The sequence below is a fragment of the Mustela erminea genome, chromosome 8, assembly GCF_009829155.1.
Source record: "Mustela erminea isolate mMusErm1 chromosome 8, mMusErm1.Pri, whole genome shotgun sequence".
In the NCBI taxonomy this organism is placed as follows: Eukaryota; Metazoa; Chordata; class Mammalia; order Carnivora; family Mustelidae; genus Mustela; species Mustela erminea.
The window spans coordinates 64,165,006-64,186,389 of NC_045621.1; the positions used below are offsets into that span (position 1 = coordinate 64,165,006).

A 21,384-nucleotide genomic window follows, 5' to 3' on the forward strand; every position below is an offset into this window, starting at 1 on the left:
TAACACATCATGAGGATGTGGCAATCTTTTTCCTGTTTCTGTGGGTCTCATTTCCCTGGGTGGGGTGCAGCCCTTGCTGGATCACAAAGGCTAGTGGTGCTTACCTTTTTGGCTCTTTGGGCTATGTCTGGGGTCCTTGTAAGCAGCTTCTCAATCAGGTATTCTCTGTTCTGCAAAACAAACGTTCCCAACAGTTTAACACCAAGTAGCATACGCAGAAATTCACAGTGATTTCAAAATAGCAGATTTATGTGGGTTTTTAAGCATGTTACCTTGGCTTTCTGGAAGAATTTGCATTTTAAAAGCTCGGCGGCTGTAGGCCTGAAAGATCAATAACAAATTAGAGTTGAAACAATGACCACTTGATAAATACACTGCCTGGACGAAACAGGCAAGTCCCAGAGTGTTTCTGGAAAACCAGTTTCGGGAATAGCAAAACCAGAAACTAAATTAATCACAAGCGGACCCCCAACTAAAACCATGCCTATTTCCCAGTTCCTTCCAAATACCCCTGCTGCAAAATACATACACTCCTGTAAGTTAAATTCTGGGGCATGATCAGTTTTCCACCCTTCGTCCTTACACCTCGCTGAGTGAATTCAGTCTGTCTGAAAGGTGTCAGACTGACGCGTCTGTGAGCTCAATCCCTGTATTTATTAAGAAGCCGTGCTGGCTGCCATATGACCCCGTCAAAGAAATTACAGTCTTCAGTGATCTCTGATTCCCCAAGAGCAGCAGGTATGGCCTGGGATCCCCATCCTGTGGACAGGCTCTGTCTGCCCAGTGAGGGACCCTGTCTCAAGTGTATATGGCCCACCTGTTGTCAGGGGAAGGTACATGCCAGGGTGATTAGTAAAATGCAAACTCCTTTAAAAGCATTACTGGGCTGGTCTGATGGGCTCCTGATGGTCTTGTTTCTCTATTCTGTGTTTCCTATACACTGAACAGTAGGTCTAAAAACTTAGCGAGGTCGCAAGGAGCATGTCAGGGGAAGAATATTCCATAGATGATGCTGTGCACTTCTCCCCACAGCCCATCAGGGGCCCAGGATGTCAGGTTATCTCCCTCGGAGTGATGCCAAGTTTAACCAATGATCCCCAGGCCTGAGATCTCACCCCTGTAAAGGTATGTTTTCCCCAATGCATTTGGCAGGTATTTTGTTGGGTAACACTATGGCATTGGATGAGTATTCTATTCCTTAGCAGTTTTAGCATCTTTGTCTTAACGAATTATTTCATAGCAGGTGACAGAATGCTGATTTCCTACTTCTATCATTGCTTCTATGTTTATTAACTAGCATTCTTCCATAAAGAATAGCTTCCTTCCTCAAATAGTTCCTTCTGAAACAAGTAGCCACGCAGATGGAATCAGATACATCTAGAGCATTAGATAATCAGCAAAACAACTGTCCTGATCTCTTCAAAAAGTCAGCGTCATAGGTATTAGGTCGGTGGCTCCAGGAATACAGGAGGAAAAATAAAAATGGCCGCCAGGCTGTCATCTTCCAGGCCGCCCTCTTCCTTAACCCATGACTCTCCCACCGGAAGGACGTATGCCGGGGACATGTCACCAAAGTAAACCGATACCTATGCAGGAAACAGGAACATCAGGACTCCCCCCTACTCTCCAATCACCAAATACCTTACCTTATATGGCTGTGAATGTATGCCCTGTCTTAACCCAGATAAAAGACCCCTTAACCCCTCCCACGCGCGACTTCCCGGACTCCCCTCTCCAGAGTTACAGAACCTCGCCCAAGGGCGCCTTTAATAAATCTTGCCTTGCGCCTATCTCGCCTGGTGTTGTGTTTATCTCGCCTGTAAAACCTTACAATAGGAGGCCCCAGGGTGGCTCAGGCAGTTAAGCGTCTGCTCAGGTCATGATCCCCGGGTCCCGGGATGGAGCCCCGCATTAATCTTCCTGCTTGGTGGGGGTCTGCTTCTCCCTCTCCCTTTGCCCCTCCCCCTTACTTGTGCTTGCTCTCTGTCAAATAAATAAATAAAATCTTAAAAAAAAAAAAAAAATAGAGTCCTAGAGCAAAAGGAGAAAAAAGAACTATTCCAGATTAAAAAGGACTTAAAGAAACAAAATCAAATGCCAGAAGTGACCCTTGCTAAATCCTGTCTTTGAAGAAGGGGGAGGAGCTACAAAAGACATTTGGAAATCATTACACATACGTGAATATGCGACATATTAAGGCAATTTCAGGCAATTACTGTTTACTTTCTTAGGTGTGGAAAAGTATTGTGGTTATATAGGAACACGTTTTTGTTTGCAGAGAACGCAAACTGAAGTATTAAGTCTGTCACACACTTTCAGATTGTTCAGCAAATAAGAGGTAGATAAACAGACACAGCAGATATGGAAAATGTTCGTAACTATTGCGTCTAGGTGATGCTATAGAAGTAAAGGCAGTATTATTTTTTCCATGCTTTCATGTATTTAAAATTTTTCATAAAAAAAAAATTGGGGAGGCGAAAGGGAAACATTACTGAATATCAGGAAGTATTCTCTCCAGGGATATTCACCAGAGGTGCAGACAGTATTTTGTTGAGAGGAGTGCAAGTTTAAAAGGAGTCCTCAGATTTGGAAAGATTGGAAAGCCCTGCTTGGGAACCAGGAAGGTCCATTAAAACATGTCCAGAGATGGGGCGCCTGGGTGGCTCAGCAGGTTAAGCCTCTACCTTCAGCTTAGGTCATGATCTCAGGGTCCTGGGATCGAGCCCTGCACTGGGCTCTCTGCTCAGTGGGGACCCTGCGTCCCCCCTCTCTCTGCCTGCCTCTCTGCCTACTTGTGATCTCTGTCTGTCAAATAAATAAATAAAATCTTTTTTTTAAAAATGTCCAGGGACTGAAGCCAAGCATACGGAAGAATTAGGAAACATCTTTAAGAGGCATGGCCGTCGAAACTGTGTAAGTCTACAGGGTTCATAAACTGTATTTCTATGCAAAGAACTTTTCTATTTAAATTGTTACTGCTCTTTCCCTCAGCTTCAAGTGGAACACTGCTTAGAGGTACCTGACAACCCGGAGTCACCTCATCCGTTGCAATAAACAGCTGTTAATTGTTAATTGCCTTGAGTAAATAAAGGTCTAAACAACAGGTGGGCCATGAGTCAGTTACATTTTGTGTGCCATCTCCTCTCACTGAGCTTGTTCGAATTCAAGAATTCGTACCTCGTTAAACAGGCATACGAGAACTAAAAAATGCTGCTGCTACTTCACACGATTTAACTTTGGTTGTTATTTTAATGTATACTCATACTGATCGTCGGCAATGACTCTGGCCTCCAGCTACTCCGAATTCATCCTTCACTCCCTCTGTAAATATTTAGTAAGCATCCAGTCTTTGCCAGGCACGATGCTAGGTGCTAGCATACCGCAGGGAATACGGCAGACACTGACGCTACCTCCAGCAACTTGGAATCCAGCATATACAAGTTAGCGTGTGCAGTTAGGCTGTAAGAGGCACCTGGGAACATTCCAACACTGGAATGGAGCTCCAGGCCAAGGGGATGGCCACAGAGAAAACACGCAGGACAACCATTCCACACTGTACTGAGCGAGACTTGGCGTTATAACATGTTTGGCACCTCGTAACATGAAACAAAATTTTAAAAACCAAGAGGCACACAAAATAACGTAGATCTAACTTTTTTAAGTGAAAGGGAACCTTAGAAAATCAAGATGATTGAGGGACTCAATCATGGTAACTGATTCAGTCGAAACCCTCACAGCCTTTGGTCAATACAGTTACAACAGCTTACCCCCAGTCAGTCTCTCTGTTATGTCTCTCTTCTTCATTCTAACCCACCACCCACCTTGCTCCAGAGCTGGCTTCTGTACAAACCCAATTCTTATCCATCCTAACAGATTTCAATAGCCAGAGAGATGCTGGCTCGCTCCCCCCTCCTCATTTTTCATCGTGCCTCTCGTGAACTCTACCCTCCAGCTACACAGGTTCGCTCGTCCTTCTTGTGCTCCTTCATGACAAAGCACGCGCTGCTTTTCTTCAAAGATTTTTGTAACTGACTAGCACAGCCTTTGCTCATCAGTCAAGAACCAATTTAAATGTCATCATCTTCAGAGATACTTTGCTCAGCTTCTATAAGGAGAATTCATTGTTCCCTACTCAGTGCTCACATAACCAATCTACCTACAATCCTATTCTGTAATTATCTGTTCCTATGTCTTTCCACCTTGAACCCAGTAGGTTATAAACCCTTTCAAGACAGAGACCACACAGGATTCCTTTTTTATGTCCCCATTGCCCAACACAGACCAGAAAACGGCTATAGCTCAATTTCCATACCATAATCAATGGGGTAGAAGTGATGCTACCAGACACTCGGGACACAGGACCACAACTCCTAGAGCCAAATCTAGTCAACACCAAATTCTAAGCATCTGTTCAAGGTAGTAACGAACAGGAGAACGATATAATAAAAATTAGATTCATACTAATGAGAAAAAAGGGGGGGGTTAAGTCGTGCACAGTGGAGGTCCTAAAGTAAAGAGCCCCAAGCTTCCCTCACTCCTCCGTACCCTGCCTCCTCCTTCCACACACTAAGGGTCAGGTGTAGGACCAACCCAGAGAGGAGGCTGGGAAATGCCAGACATACCTCAAGATACAGGGCTGAGAAAATACCTTCCCTTGCCCAGCAAGGTCATTTCTATGGTGACCAAAACTGTAAAGAAAAGCATGCTGCAGAGAATAAAAAGAAACTCTCCATTCTTAGCCTTCATCAATAAAGACAAACATTCAACTTCACATAAGAAATGAGAAATGGTTTAAAGGAGACACATTCCTTCTTGTACTGGCTCAACATTTATGTTAATAGGGCATACAGTTCATACAAAATAACAGGTCTACTCTATACAGAGAAGAACTAAACAGCAGATCCTCGGTGCACTCAAAGGACCTCAAGTGTCTGCAGCTTTGGAGGCAGAATCATACAAGCACCAAGCAATCTCCGTAATAAAGTATGGGAAAGCGGAACTGGAAAGACTGGGGAAAACGAGGGAGGAAGAAAATGACGGAAGGCATGAGAGAAGGTGAGGTGTGTGCAGCCCAATGGACTTTAGGGTTTTTGTGTTTTGTCCGCTTGCTTGTTTGTTTTAGCTTTATGCTATAGCAACTACCAGTATGCGGTTAATACGGAACCATCAGTGCTGCCGGCCTCTTAACTGAGTACCACATAAGACAAAGAATCCTGCAAGCATAGCTACATCTGACATGGCTGCTAACAATTTTCAAATAATGCCACATAACCTAAATACAGACACTGTTGTACAAGAAAAGCTAAAATGCTATACGCCAACAACCCAAATAATGTACAGGCTATGAATGATGATTCCATTTTAAATCCTTGAAAACAATGCAGGAGTCTGCCAGTACCAACGTTCTCAGAAGAAAATCTCTTAAAGGATCCAGTTAATACATATGGATGAACCAAAGTCCTCTGAGACTTAAAATAATTTTCAAAGGATTCAGGATGAACATGATACAGTTTAAGTAGTTTTAACAATTTGCATTATAATTTCTAAAAATCTCACTGACCTCAGACAGAGCTGTATCTCTCACCCCCCCTCCCCCCAAAAGTAATATCAAGTTTTATTCACTGCTAAGGAATTTATCTACATGATATGCACCTTCCTGTTGCTTGAAGAAAATGCTGGTTCCTTTTACAGTTGCCATCCACATGAAGTACAAAATCTATAGGATTAAGGCTCATTTCTTAAGAAATAGCAAAATGTTCTGCTATCCAAATATAAGCACCTCTTAGTCTATTTCAAAGCAGAGCACAGATTTGGATGAGCCAAACAGCGCCAACATCCCAGCTCTCTTTTCTTAGGAAAGTTCCATGAGCTCTCAGGTTGACTGAAAACAGAGCTCCTTCTCAGGCAGTCTGAGGGCTCCAGCAGGGGACTGAATCTGTCCTGGTCACTGTTCACCTATGTTTCTATTTGTTGCTAAAAAGGTCCTCGGCTAGACCAGGGTTTTGGTACCTGTCAACTGCTTTCAGATTGCAAGTAGATGATCAACATGCAAAATTTAAAAAAATTATCAAAAATCTTGCATTTGCTCCTCAACCCAGTCAAATTGTTTGTTTCTGAAACATTCTTCAATGAGTCTAAGTCATCCCCAAATTGCAAGCTCCCCACTGTCTCCAGCTGCTCAAGAAATATCAACTATGTAATACAGACTGTGGATAGAAAGACATAAAGACGAAAGACACAGGTTCTCCTTCTAGAAAACTTACAAACTTAGGAGGAAATTAGATGTGTAGTCCATAAATGCACATAATGTGGTAAGTGCTTTAAGAGATATATCCTCAACATACTATAGGAAAACTAAGGGTTGTAATAATGCCACTCAGCCAGGAAGAAAAAGGCAAATAGTGAATGACAACCCCAATTTCTTGAATAATCAGGAACCCCTAGGGACGGTGCTATCCTCTTTTTTTTAAAGATTTGTTTATTTATTTTTAGGGAGAGAGGAAGAGAGGGCACATGCAATGAAGGGTGGGGGCAATAGGAGAGGGAGAAAGAGTATTTCAAGCAGACTCCCCGCTGAGCACAGAACCCTACATGGGGCTCAATCCCACCACACTGAGATCATGAGCTAAGCCAAAACCAAGAGCCAGACACTCAACTGACCGAGTCACCCAGGCGCTGCAGTGCTATCTCTTCAAGTGTGTGATTGTATTCTATCCTCATGACAATCCTATGAAGCAGGTGTTATTAGGCCCATTTTACAGATAAGGAAACTGAGTCATGTAGACAATGATAAAGTAGAGCTAGGAATCTCACTCTGATTTATCTAACCCTAAGAAGATGGGACCTTTCAAGTAAGGATTAAAAGAGGGTGGAAGGGGGACAGAGGCAGAGGAAGAACCTTTGGACAACAGGAGCAAAGACAGAGAAGACAGGAAATATTCACGGTTTCTTTCAGATTTGTGTAGCAATTAAATGTTCACTTATTTAGTAATGAATACATATTTTGAAACTGCATGCTATATTAAAAAATTCAATAGTTTTTTTTTTTTATTCTCATAGTTCATGAATTTTTTTGCCTCAAAAGAAGACATATAAGTGGCCAACAGACACATGAAAAGATGCTCAACATCACTCATCATCATAGAAACGCAAATCAAAACCACAATGAAAGGGATGCCTGGCTGGCTCAATCAGTAGAACATGTGACCCTTGTTCTCAGGATTGTGAGTTCAAGCCCCACGCTGGGGGACTGTTTACTTAAAAATATAAATTTAATTTAATTGGAAAAAAAAAAACACAAAGAAGTATCACCTTACACCTGTCAGAATGGCTAGCCACAAATATAAGAAACAAATGTGGAAGAGGATGTGGAGAGAAAGGAACCCTTGTGCTCTGTTAGTGGGAATCCAAATTGGTGCAGCCACAGTGGAAAATAGTGTGGAAGATCCTCAATATTGAAAAACAGAATTACCATATGATCCAGTAATTCCACTACCAGGTACGTACCTAAGGAAAATACTAATCCAAAAAGATAGATGAACACCCCTATTTTTATTGTAGCATTATTTACAATAGCCAAGATGGGGAAGCAACTCAAGTGTCCACTGACAGATGAATGGAGAAAGAAGATGCAGGACGTATATACAATGGAATATACTCAGTCATAAAAAGGAATGCGATTTTGCCATTTGCAACAATGTGGATGGACCTAGAGGATATAATGCTAAGTGAAAAAAGCCAGACAGAGAATGACAAATACCATATGATTTCACTCGTAAGTGGAATTTAAGAAACAAAACAAACAAACAAAACACACTCTTAAATATAGAAAATAAACTGGTGGTTACCAGAGGGGAGGTTCATCGGGGTAGGTGAAATAGCTGTAGGTTGTACACCTGAAACTAATATAACACTGTATGCTAATTACACTTCAATTTTTAAAAAAATAGTCCCAAGAATTTGCACCACTAATACTCTCTGTTTGTTATAGAAGACAATTGTGCAATAGTGAGATTAGATTATTTTATAATGAAAATATCTGAAAGAAGTCCTTAAACTAGGAATACTTTGTAAATCAACAAGTTACTAAGAGAGCACTCTGAGGGGAAGAATTTTTAAGAATTCAAATATATGGTGCACGACTCTTTTCAAGAATTTTTTTTGGAGGGGTGGAGTGGTAGGAACCTGACATAATAAATAACTCCTGGAAAGACTTTCAAAATTATTAAGAAATAAGGACAATTTATTAAATATAATGTATGATAATCTAGTTTATTCTGACTGATTTACAAATTCCTAAAGAGATCTATTGTCCTATCATTAGTACACCAGCAATTTGCCCCACAGTTTTTCCAGAAGGGCTAGAAATGAATGACATTACACATCATCACCACTACGTGGGATCTCAACTAGTTTGAAAATCCCAGAGACCATCAGACACAACCCAGAGCTAACTGGGAAGACAGGTACCTCTCTCAACGGGCTCTGGAGGATGGAACTATTTCCTTGGTGATGCCAAAAATTTATGTTTGGAGACAACACCAGCTACAAAGGTAAGACAAGCAAGTGTTGCAGGACAAAATGAGAACCTAAGAGCATCTTCACCCAATAGAGGTGTGAAGAAGTAACCTCAATGAAAGCTCAGTATAACTTCAGAAGAAAAACAAGCCCTAAAACCCAATAGAAAAGGAAACTAAGATGTTTAAGCAGAAACAGCCTGATGGTGTGACAAAACGATGATCCCTTTTACAATAAATAAATAATAAATAAATAAATAAATAAAGATGCTTGACAGCAGTCTTTCAACCTAGCCCCACAAGGAAGGTTGACTGATTTAGAGAAGATTCAAGGCAAACTCAGTAAACTGTAAGGGAATGAAGCGAGCAGCTACAATGAATGGGGTAAAATAATGAAGACTCTGTTTAATCTAGAGAAGGGCTGCTCACTGAAATAGCAGATTACGGTGTAAAAAGAAAAGACGTAAGTTTCATAAAGCATTTAAGAAGACCAGAATCCCTCCAAAACCAGGTCCTTCCCTGAAAAGGAAAGCTTCAGGGAAGAAGTCAGTGTTTTGTGTCTTCAAATACAAGTATCAAATCAAACCCTTGGGTGGGTGAGGTGGCCAGTGACTCCCCAGGTCTGTGGTCTACGCTGATGGTACACTAGGGCTTCACCATGCAACCAACTCCACAAAGGAACTCTACCCAGGCAAAGCCTGTGTGGCTCACGTCATTAACATTCTTCTTTAAGCGGTACAAGACACGGGGCTACATTATCACTAGCTGGGGTATTTCAAAGTCACAGATATTAAGAAAAAAGAAACACACTCCAAAAACAGACACACACGCTACAAAGCAGGGCAATAACCCAAGAATAAAGAGGAAACAGGCACGTTAATTTCAAACCATTTGCTTCTGTTTATATGATTAATGTTTCTAATGCAAAATTCTTAATCTTCTTTACTGATAATCTTTCAAACAGCACAACTTGTTCTGCAACTAAGAGGAAGCTCATGCAAAATTCAATAGCTCTGCCTGGTTTAGACTGGAGCTAGCAGGATATTCAAACCCTGAGAGGTCAGCTCAACCTACACAGTGCAGAACATTAGCTCAGCTTCTGAGTGCACTGCTGCCAATTTCTTCTGATTTCTGTTTTACTTCATTTCCTTTGATGACAGAGCCCACACCTAACAAACACAGTGAATCTCATTAGCACTAAAAATTTTCCTCTGCTTCTCCCTCCTCCTCACTCCTCTCCCACTCCACCCCACCCCGTCCTCCACGAACAGGTTGGAAGCCAGCGGCCAGAGCAGGATTTTCCCTGGACTAGAAGTACCTTTCGGGTGTCCTCACACAGCCTTTTCCCGGCCACAATCAAAGCTTTGTTGTGTTTCAAACCAGGTCATTAACTCATCCGCCAGGTTTGACATACCTTTTCGAAGGGTCTTTCTGAAGACACAGTGAAAGTAATTTCCTAAAGGACTTGCCGTATTTTTTCATCATTTCCTTATCCTCTACTCCTGTTTCTAAAGTGGGTGGGTCATTTTGCAAAGTCAGCATTAACACCTGCAGCAGAAACAAACACAAAGACAGAATGTCAGTACAGCCGCTGCTACAGTCGTGTCTTCACATTTCACCAACACATAAGAGGCCATCTTGGATGAGGAGCTTTTCTGTGGTTTTAACCTTCCAGAAAGTGTGTACTGAAAGTCCTCATTTCCTTTCGCAAATCTGTTCATGGGCCCTTTCACCTTTTTGTTATTCCATTGACAGAACTTACAAAATCTGTTCTGTGGGTGAAGAAAAATGTCCCCAGAGTGGCCGGGACAGAACTTCTGGGAACTGGCTTTCAGACAGCCTCGAGGAGCACGTAGCTCCAGCACAGGCTTAGTGAAGGCTGGGGCTCAGGCTGGGAAAGTGGGGTAGAGGGAGGCCCAGAGCAGCCATGAACGGTCATGTGTACAGGTCATTCATAAGTAAGGAACCGCCCGTACTCAAGGCTTCTGCTGACATGCTGCCAACCCTAAAAATAAAGCCACAGCATCCCAGAAGGTAACACATGATTTCCTTTTTTCAATGAGCAAACCTACAGAATATTGCTTAAAGGCTGCTGAAAGCTAGCCAGAATACGAGTTACTAAAAACCATAACCAGAGCCAAATGGCCACGCTACTTCTTCCAGAAGGGGACAAAATGACATAAAAATATAGCTTCAAATCAAAAAAGGGTAAAAATTCCATTCATTCACATCAAAATTACTTGTTTAAGAAAAAAGAGTAGAACTTGTAGTAAACGATTGACCTATAAAAGAAATAAACCTCATTAATGCATAAATCGGCCTTAATTGATGCAAATGTGATACATGCCAGGACTCCTTTCAAACACTTTCAGATGTGTGAAGAGATGAAGAACTAAAGTGACAGTTCATGGTTTGTGGAGGATAAGAGCAAACAGAAGAAAGTGGGCGAGCGGTGAAGTCCCAGTGGAGCCCCACAGGACGTCAGGCTGGGGTTAGCCCTGGGACTTTGGATTCGGGTGGGAAACAAGCAGGGGTCGGGAAAGGAAGAAATCAAGAAATAAGAAAAAATAATGCAGAAAAACTGGATGGAAGCAATAATCTTCCAAGTTGTTTGTGTTTTTTCTCTGCAAGGGCAGTTCAACTGTTTACACCTCAACTTTGAATTCTCTGCTAATAAAAGGAGGTATATATATATATATACACACACCCTAATCTTAAGAATGTTAAAAATATGTACATAAATACAGAAAGAAAAGAGCAATGTACTAAACTCTGCTAAGATCTTAACAGGGATTGTCTGTGGTTAATGAGATTATGAATGATTTATTTTCTTCTTGATTCTTATTTGGACTTCCAAATTTTCTCATAAGAACATATTAACTTTTTAATCAGTGAAATTATTGAACTTTGTTTATCCTTGGGTTTTTCTTAACCCTCCTAAATTTTTCCAGTATTTTCCTAGGAAAATGGTGAAACAAACAAAGACTGTATTCTCTAAAATACCTCCATCATTTCTAGCCACTATTTCAGCCCCCAAACAAAATCTAATTGGGTCCATCAGCCCTGCTACCCCCATCTCAGAATAAGTGAAATAATAACATAGGGCAGTTCAAAGAATCACAAAGATCGGAAAACACCACCCAAATATAGGTTATTGCCTAAAAACACTGGGCTCCCTTATTTCAGATGAGTCACCAACATGACACAGTGAACACGGGGGTGAAATGTTACAGATCGTTTAAAAAAAAAAAAGGGAGAATCCATCTGCAAAGGCAACATCAATATAATCCAATTTTAGATCTCCCTTGGGGGTCAGGGGTCTTTAGCTATCAAAAGAGTAGTGACCAGCATTTGTCCCAGTTCTCAACCTCCACCGCCCAAAGTGATCGCAGTCCTCAGACAGATCTCTGCTAAGAACGTATAGCGAGCTTCTAAGCCGGGAGCCCTATCACTTTTGTCCTATTCTGTCCACATCAGACAACATTTAAACTTGGCTGTGTTCCTCCATTAATTCTCCTCAGGTCTAAGAGAAAAATGACTATGTTTAAGAGAATTACAGAACAGATTCCGTTAAATCCTATTTCAAGCCCGACATATGATTCCCAATAGTAATTACTTTCATAGGAGGGTATTTGTGATAAGGTGCTGCTCCTGTTGCTAATTCAATGGCAGTTATTCCAAAACTCCACATGTCAGCCTTGAAGTCATAGCCTCTCACCTAAGAACAGAAAGAGGAAAAAACACAATTATACAGTAGGCCTGTCATCCCCCCCAGGAAGTCCATATTATGCTGGAGATCTACGGCAGGGATGCACAACTTTGATATTACTTTGATAAGGTCCAGCAGTTGAGAGCTAAATCTTAGTTGAAAGGGGCATTCTAGTAAAATGATTGACTTGAGTGAAATATTAATATATTTAATGATAAAGGCTTCCTTTTTTTTTTACCTGTTCCATGACTTCAGGGGCCATCCAACATGGAGTACCAACAAATGTTTTTCTTACTTTATTCCGGGTAACATCACCTCCTGTTGCTAGGAATGCACTTACCCCAAAATCTAAAAGAAAAAAAAAAAAAAAAAGGTCACCCTTATTTGATGTAAGACATTATTGCTTACACATTCTGACTTTATACACCTCTCTTTTCCTGTCCAGTGATGATGAATTGTTCCAAACACCATGAAGCCCTCTCTGGGTCACACCAAGGCAGTTCTGCCACCAGCCATCCTACACTTTAGAGAACGCCATCATGGGTGATGGGTCAGCAAGCTCACCAGTCCAGAAACTTACCATATCAAATTATATTTTGGACCAAAAAGGTATCAAAAGTCCTAACTAACCACAAGGGATTATAACAATAAAATAAAAATGTGTTCTCGAGCCCTAAATAGAAAGGATCTTAGCTTTTAGAGTCATTTCAACAAATCATTTCTAAGAATAGCACTGGAAGCAGTAAAACCAGTACGTGATGCGGTTTCTTTTTAACGTGTTTCTTTTATTATCATTTTTTCCAGCCTCTTTAATTTAATCATCAATGTTTGGGGAATGGATTTTTTTTTTTTAAGGTGGCTTGGGGAAGGGTGAAATAGAGGGGATTAAGGCTACATTTATGGTGATGAGCACTGAGTAATGTAGAGAATTGCCAAATCATTATATTGTACACCTGAAACTAACACAACACTGTATGTTAATTATAATTCAATAAAAAGATTTCAATAAAGGATAAATAACATTCACTTTCCGCATTCCCATGGCATTGCTTAAAGGGTGCTGACAACTTAGGTAGGCAAAATCGTAACAGTAAATCCACGAACCCAGGTACATCAAGCCAACGTGTCCAGGTTTGTACATATGCAGCTATCAACACAAAGGAAAAGCTCAGTCAGCAAAGACTGGTTTTTGTTTTTGGTTTTTTTCTCAATATTTGCTTTCTGGATAATTTTCATAGGTATAGGTACAATGGTTTGTAGAATGAAATAATACTCTTCTTGACATCCATTACATATGAGAAACTCTTTTGGCAGGAGGACGAATTAGGCATACCGTATACACAGGCCCATGTGTATTTAGGCAAAAATGATGTTCTTTTGTGACCACAGAGAAGGAATACCCAGTGATTATTAATGCACACGTTTCTGTGTAGATTTTTATTAAAAGTTAAAATCAGTTAATAAGTTAAGGTACCAACCACTTAGGGCTAGAATAGACCTCCCAGCAAGAGCCAACTCAAGGACAGCTCAATAGTAATTGGGTAAATGGTAATTAAAAAAGGTTGTCAATGCCTCTAATTGCTGCAGCAGACTAGCCTGAGCCCCTTCAAATTGCTCTCCTATATTCCTCCTTTGCTGGTTCCCTTTGATGACTTGCCAGGATGACAGCAATTACCAAAGAACAACATCAAGCACAAACCAAGGTCAAAATGTATTAGCATTTGCTTTAGGTCTTCAATATTAAGTTATGTGGTAACACTGTAACCAGTTCCCTGAGTTGAAATATGTTGACTGTTTCATTTTATTTACATTTAAATTTACTCAACTCCCAGCAGGATTTCAACTACAAGTAAAAGGAATAAAAATTGACAAATGGAGTCTTTGTTCCAACTGCCCCTCTCATGATGATACTGAGCTAAAGCATATTTTGAAAGTGCTATATAATTTAATTTGCACATATGTGTCAAATTCTAAAACTCTGAATTCTTATATTTCGGTCAGAAAAATGAAGGCTTGTGAAAAGAAATCTCTAGAACCAGTAAACCAATCTCCTGTGGGTAGGAGCAAATAAAATTCATGTTCTTACAAAAGAGCTACGTTAATTAAATTTTTTGTAAGCATCTACTATATTTGGCTAGAGGAAAAGACAGTACGATCAGCTTTGAAAAATATTAATTTCAACTTAATTTGTATTTCTGAAAATGTCAACAATGAAGTCAACATTCCATTTCTAGTAAAATAATTTTGTAACGAGCGTCCATGGGTGGCTCAGTCAGTGAAGTCTGCTTTTAGGCTCTCTGATCACAATCCCGGGGTTCAGGGATCGAGCCCCACATGGGGCTCTCTGCTCAGTGGAGAACCCGCTTCTCTTCCTCTGCCCCTTGCTCAGGCACATGCATGCCTGTGCTTCCTCTTCTCTCTCTCAAATAAATAAAATCTTTAAAAAAAAATTTTTTTGTAACAAGATAATACTAAGTACATAACATCTGTAAACAGTTAAGAATATGGGTAGAAGTTGCTCTAAGGAAAAAGGGATTTTTTTATAAAAGCAGTTAAAATTCTACACCCCAATCTCTCCTAAAAGATATAACCCAGATAAAAATCCATAGTTAATATCAAATACTTTAATTCCTTAAAAATACCATAGGATTACATTAGACCCTTTTTAAAGCTGCAAAAACAGCTGAAAAAAAAAAAAAAGATGTAGAGTAGCCATTTATTATGGACAATACCCCTTCAATATACCCTGCAAGATTCACATATTTATTCCTAGCCTCCACTTAGAACACTCACTTTAAAGCCATAAACAGATGGTTAAATGTCTTTAAAGCTCAGAACAAAAATTCCAGAAGCAGAAAACGCCAATCCTAACATGTACTCACGCTTATGACTCCAGAGTAAATACACAGTTGGCTCTTATGGATTGCCAATGTGTATCCAGAAAGATTTATATGTACTGAAGCAACACTTTGACCAAAGTACATAGGGTACCTGTGTAAAAAGGAAAACTGCCCTATTCTGTCAAGACAGCATGCGTAAGTCAGAATGAGGGAGAGGGTATGAGGACACAGCCACTGAAAAGAGTCCTTGTTTCCTAAGAGGGACGTCTATACGGCGAAGGGAGTGCAACCAGATACACTTGGGTCAGAAACCATGAATGTTTCTCTGGCCACACGGAATCAAAGGCTCCACACAGAGTTAGCCGGCCATCTTCCTGCATCCGGGAATAACTGCATCTCAAACCAGAAAGAACCCTGTCAGCCTAAGAGCTGAAAGGCTCCCTCACATCTTTGAATCCAGCCACTTTGCAGCAGCCTCCAAAACCCCCCACCCTCCTCTGGCTTTCTCCAGGACCATGCTCTGGCCACCAGGCCTTCCTCGGTCACACACCTGACCTCCCCCTCAAACGGCCTTCAAGGCCTCCTCCTCCCCAGGATAGAGTCAAAAGTCCCTCAGGACAACCCGTAAACCTGACTTCCTTTTTTCCTCTCCCTCCTCAGCGGTCCCTACTCTCAAATCTAGACCTGGAGCCTCCCCCTGCTGAAGGACTCACTGTTTCTTCCCCAGCTCCATCACCCGGCCTGTCCTCCTTACCCCAGCACTCCCCCCACCACCGCCACCGTCCCTCACAGTCTGCCTGTGCCCCTGAGGCTCTGTGGCGGCCCAGGGATGCTGTTCCCTCCACGGAGAGCGATGCGGGCTGCAGAGGACATTAGCACACCCCTATGAAGAACAGAAGCACCTCTGGCATCCCGAGTCTGGGCACCGTGGGGCTTTTTCACAGTCACCTTTGTGTTGAGGTACAGTTAGACTGATGTGCACCCAACACCACTGCCTCATTTGTGGTGTGTGATTAAGTCACCTTGAGAATGGTCTTACTTGTAGGCACATGAATGCCAGGCCCCAGGACAGATCTGGAGGTTTGCAGTACAGCCACCTGTATGGACAGTCTCACATGCTGCACCCAGTGTCCCCATGGATCAGGCTGAGGCCATGACGCTCCCCAGCCATGTGAGGCTACCAAACCTTCAAACGGGTCTTCTTGGCCTCTGTTTCCTGACCAGCTTTCTCAGGTTCTGCTTATCTTCATGTGACGTTCATATTGATAACACCTTCCTGCTTCTTTCCACCATGTGTAAATCTGCTTTCCGATAAATGTGAGGTAGATCCATAAGCTCCTAGTCTCTGCCTCTGAACTGGAGTGAGAGGATAACCATAAACATTTTTACAAATTATGAGAAAGATAGGTTTCCTGACCTTTAAGTCTTGACCAGCAAGGAGACGGAGGCCAGGAAACAACGAACAGAGCGACATTGTGCTGTGTAGACAGAGGAGCAAGGGCAGTAACAGTCATGACAGGTTCCACCCCGCACTGGGGCCTCAGACCTGGCCTTGGAGAAGAGGTTAAGACCTGGAGAGGCAAGCCTCAAAGGACACAGCATTCCAGACAGAGAAACAGCCTCAGCAAAGCACAAGTGTGGAGCCAAGAAGAAAAAGGGTATGACAGCTGCTGGGGTCAAACCCTCAAATACCTCCAGAGGCCAGGCAGCAATAAAGGAGGGACAGTCTTGAAAAGAATCAGCACAGTCTGAACCATTAAAGGGCTCTTGAGGCTTAATATCGGCACAGGGGGCGCTAGACCCTCCCTCCTCAGGAGCCCCTTCTCAGTGCAGGTCCCTGCTATTCCACTGGAAAAGAAAGTCACCGTAGAGGAATAGGGTCTGGCACGGCCGAGGTCCCCACTTTCCCAGAGCAAGCAAGCAAATATCAAGATCTTTACGTAAAACCTCTCCTTTCTATTGTTGTTGGCAACAAATTCGCTTACAAAAAAAAAAAAAAAAGGAAAGGCAAAATAAAGCAATGACGCCTCCCGGGTTTAGCCTGCAAACCAATCTCCCAAGCTGCTATCAGGCCTAAAAGTCACCTATACAGTAACACACACCATATGCAACATTATATTTGTGAGACCTAAGTCTTCAACTAGCATTCTGACCCAGAGGCCCCAGCGCCAGAAGGTTCTGGTCGCATTTGATATGCCGGATGCAGCTGCTCGTGCTCACAGTATTTCTATTATCTCTAAGTATAAATAAGTATGAGCCAGGTGAAGGCCCCAAAGGGACTATTATTGGAGGATAATAATGCCGGTCACCTGTTGGCAAGCGTGAGGCATGTGAGAAACAGGCCCTTCTCAGAAAAAAGTAAAGGTAGTCAGTGCACAGAGAACAGCTAAAATATTTACCTGAACTCGCCGCTCTTGTGCGAATAGGAAGAATCCAGCCAAACCCAGAAGTAAGCTAAATCCCTCCCCAGTCCTAGGTCTAGTTCGATTCTAGAAGCCAAGTGCATATGTACCAGAAAATTGCATCTGGAATTTTGGCAAGTCTGTCCACTCACTTAGATGGGCAGAGAGCAGAAACTTCCTTGAGCCTACAGAACAAAGCATGAGAACTCTTTAGGCGTTTGCTTGCTAACGAAGGGCAAAACCTGGTCTGGAACTTGACTTCCGTAAAACCTGGGAGTGGCACTGCAGGTAAAGAACCAGTCCTAACCTTAACCTGCCCCCAACATCCACAGCAGCTCCTCACACCTAGGAGGAGGGACCCGAGTTGCAGATGAGAAACCAGCTCAGGTTAATTCAACACTTGACTAGAGAATAATGGAATCAACATGTGATGGCTCGGAGCTTCCTAAAACCTATTCAAAACAGGCTACAACAGATCAGATCCCTTCGGACCTGCCAGCAGCTGGCTGGGGGTCCTGGGGAGCAGGGACCCTCTGGCAGGTCCTTGCTGGAACCCATCTCTTTTCCCCAGTGGCCACGGTCTAGAAAAGCAGGGAAGCAGCAAGACTGTGGAGGAGCCCAGCCACAGAATCTAAGAACCAGGGAAAGGAAGCTGAGCCTGACCCCCTCGGCCGCCCAACGACCATGGCACTCGTTCTAGCCAAAGAGGAAATTTTGGAAAAGGACTCACACAGTGATGTTCAGGAGCTAAATCAACAGAGCCTGTATCTTTAGAGAGACTCTGGAAATGGAAAGGATTAGACAAGCTCTTAGGAAAATACGATGATTTAGTGGCTATTGGAGTTGAAGAAGAGGAAGGAATTAAAAAGATTAAATGTCTTGCCAAAGACTACATAGCAAGTTATCGAGGGTCTGGAGAAAACCCACAGCCCTTCACAGAGGAGTCAGCCAGTTAGCCCTGGTGTCCATTTTGAGAAAATTCAGTGTATTTTTCCGTACTGAAAAGGACACGCAAGATGAATAATGGGGTTAAGACTCCACAACTCCTGAGTTCTTCCCTCAGTCAGGCTCAAGTTGTGATTACCCAACACAGAGAAGCTCGTTGGAGGTTCCCTGGTTAATCCGAAATGTCATATTTACATCATCAAAACAATCCCTTCACAATTTGGGTGGACTACCAGGGTTTTTTTTGTTTTGTTTTGTTTTTTCATTTATTTATTTTCTCATAAGAGACTCTTAAGACTTTACAGACAAAATTGAAGTGTGCTTCCAAACACCCAGGAACATTTTCAGGGCTGCCAGCTGGACATCCAGACTTCCTGAGTCCCACAGGTTTCCTTAAAACGCCATGCCACCAATGTTGGATGAATAAAGAAGCATGTAAAGAAGTGCTATGATTTCAATAATGCCAACTATATAACTGTGGGTATAAAACAGAAGCAAGTATTTTCTTTTTTTTTTTTTTTTTTTTTTTTTTTTTTTTTTTTTTTATTTTTTTTATTTCCAGCATAACAGTATTCATTAATTTTTGCACCACACCCCGTGCTCCATGCAAACCGTGCCCTCTATAATACCCACCACCTGGTACCCCAACCTCCCACCCCCCGTCCCTTCAAAACCCTCAGATTGTTTTTCAGAGTCCATAGTCTCTCATGGTTCACCTCCCCTTCCAATTTCCCCCAACTCCCTTCTCCACTCTAAGTCCCCATGTCCTCCATGCTATTTGTTATGCTCCACAAGTAAGTGAAACCATATGATAATTGACTCTCTCTGCTTGACTTATTTCACTCAGCATAATCTCTTCCAGTCCCGTCCATGTTGCTACAAAAGTTGGGTATTCATCCTTTCTGATGGAGGCATAATACTCTATCCCCAGGGGTACAGGTCTGTGAATCACCAGGTTTGGGAGAAGGGGGTGGGATTATGGACATTGGGGAGGGTATGTGCTTTGGTGAGTGCTATGAAGTGTGTAAACCTGGTGATTCACAGAAGCAAGTATTTTCTTAACAGAGTAGACTACAGAAAGTTGTTTTGTTTTAAACACCGTACTGAGTTCTTACTGTGTTGCTTTTATAAAAGGAGTGCCAGCGGTAAAGCACCCTACTTACAGTTTCAGAAGCTCAGGATGTTCACCTAGTAACCCCTAGCCCGGGGTGCCTGGTTGGCTCCGTCTTTAAGTGTCTGCCTTTGGCTCAGGTCATGATCCCAGGGTCCTGGGATGGAGCCCCGCATCAGGCTCCCTGCTCCCCAGGAAGCCTGCTTCTCCCTCTCCCTCTCCCACTCCCCCTGTTTGTGTTCCCTCTCTCATCGTGTCTCTCTCTGTCAAACAAATAAATAAAATCTAAAAAAATAAAATAAAGTACAGAACATATTAAAAAAAAAAAAAACCCCAAAAACAAAACTTTAACCCTGTGGGTTTAGACACCAGGGGGCTTCTAGAACTTTGATTTAGACACAACCCTGGCCTTCTGGTGAGAGCTAAGGTGGGAACATGGGATATTGATTTAAATGACAAGATTACATGGCCTCAACAGCAAGAATGGAAGAAAGACATTAATGTGTCCAGCCTCCGGTCCTCAGAACCAAAGGCGTGGTCCTCAGCTTGCTGGCAACTCCTAGACACCCTTTCCCCGCTGGCTTTCTTGGTCGAGGGAAGGAAACTATACAGACCAGGTTAGGAAAGGCTTTAGCAGTTACAGAATCAAAAGCACCCCTCTTCCAACTGCAATCCTGCATATTCCATCCAGATTCATCTTCCTTGAGTCCAGGTCTGACCGCAGCCCTCTCGGGTCACAATCTCTCCTGGACAAGGCAACTGGAGAATGCCACCGCAGTCCATCCGGTCTGTGGAAGTCATTGGGCTGCCCCCATGGTCACATCCAACTGCGATGCCTCTCTGGTGGTCACGTGCTCTGGCAGAATGTTTTTAGCCTCTCTAACTGACCAAATCGCTATTTCTCAATTTCATTTTTTTAATGTATGTTTACATGCCTTTCCACCAGTTTTTCTGTTTGTTGCATTTTTGTTTATAAATCAAATAGGAATGACTTTTCCCTCTCCAGGAGCCCTGCCATCTTCAGAGTGCCATCAGCTCTCCGGGCACTGAGAGCCAGAACTGAGTGGAACTGGGGAGGGTGGTCCCCTTGGGGCTGCTGAGAACCCTTGCAATCTCAGGCAGCGCTGACTTGGGGGTGGCTGAGGGACGCCTCCAGTCCAACACCCCTCTGGGTACCTGTGCCATGCTCAGCAGAACACAGCTAACCCAGAGCAAGAAGCAGGGCCCGGATCCCAGGGGGCCAGGTGAAGATGGGGCAAGACCCCGGACGGTAGCTGCCAACACTCCCTGGGCTTGTCCCCTTCCTGAAATAACACCACCTTGCTCACAGGAGTAGTTGTCTCACTATTCTGATAGTGGTGTTTCAGAGCACCATGAATGGAACCAAATTCTTTAGAGGCCAAATGATGACACACTTGGCGTGGGATACAAGGCCCCTACTCAGAGGCGTCCTCTGAGGTCCTGACCATTTCCAGTGAGTCTCCCACCAACAATCCCTGAAACTAAGAGGAAGAGAAGTAGCATCAAAGAAGGACACAGTGAGTACCAAGGAGCACCATTTCCACCCCAAGGAGGCACTCTGGAATCAAACAGGCCTGTTGGTGATCCCAACTACACTCCCTCTTCATTTACTTAACTGCTCCCAGCAACGGTTTCACAAGCTATAAAATGGGGATCTCAAAACGTATATAGTAAATTCTCAATAACAGTCCTTGTTGGCTATCTACCCAACATCCACAACCATCCATTCTTCTCTGTCAGAATCCTGATTTTGTTTGCCAGGACTCAGGGGATTAATTGTGCTCTAAGCCCATCATGGTATTTGGTTCCTCTTACCCATGAAGGATCTGAGGGTCTGCCC

At 42.7% G+C, this 21,384-nt stretch overlaps 1 protein-coding gene across 3 annotated transcripts in view; it reads right to left on the bottom strand.

The window, feature by feature from the left end:
• Nucleotides 1-21,384, bottom strand: part of STK39 (serine/threonine kinase 39) — a 304,821-nt gene that overhangs the window by 188,194 nt on the left and 95,243 nt on the right. For all 3 annotated transcript variants that reach the window (XM_032355850.1, XM_032355849.1, XM_032355851.1), the window contains 5 exons: nt 12,464-12,573; nt 12,133-12,234; nt 9,931-10,064; nt 273-321; nt 105-170 (listed from right to left, as the gene is read on the bottom strand). In XM_032355850.1, coding sequence (XP_032211741.1) covers nt 105-170; nt 273-321; nt 9,931-10,064; nt 12,133-12,234; nt 12,464-12,573 — 461 coding nt within the window. The remainder of the gene's footprint in view (nt 1-104; nt 171-272; nt 322-9,930; nt 10,065-12,132; nt 12,235-12,463; nt 12,574-21,384) is intronic.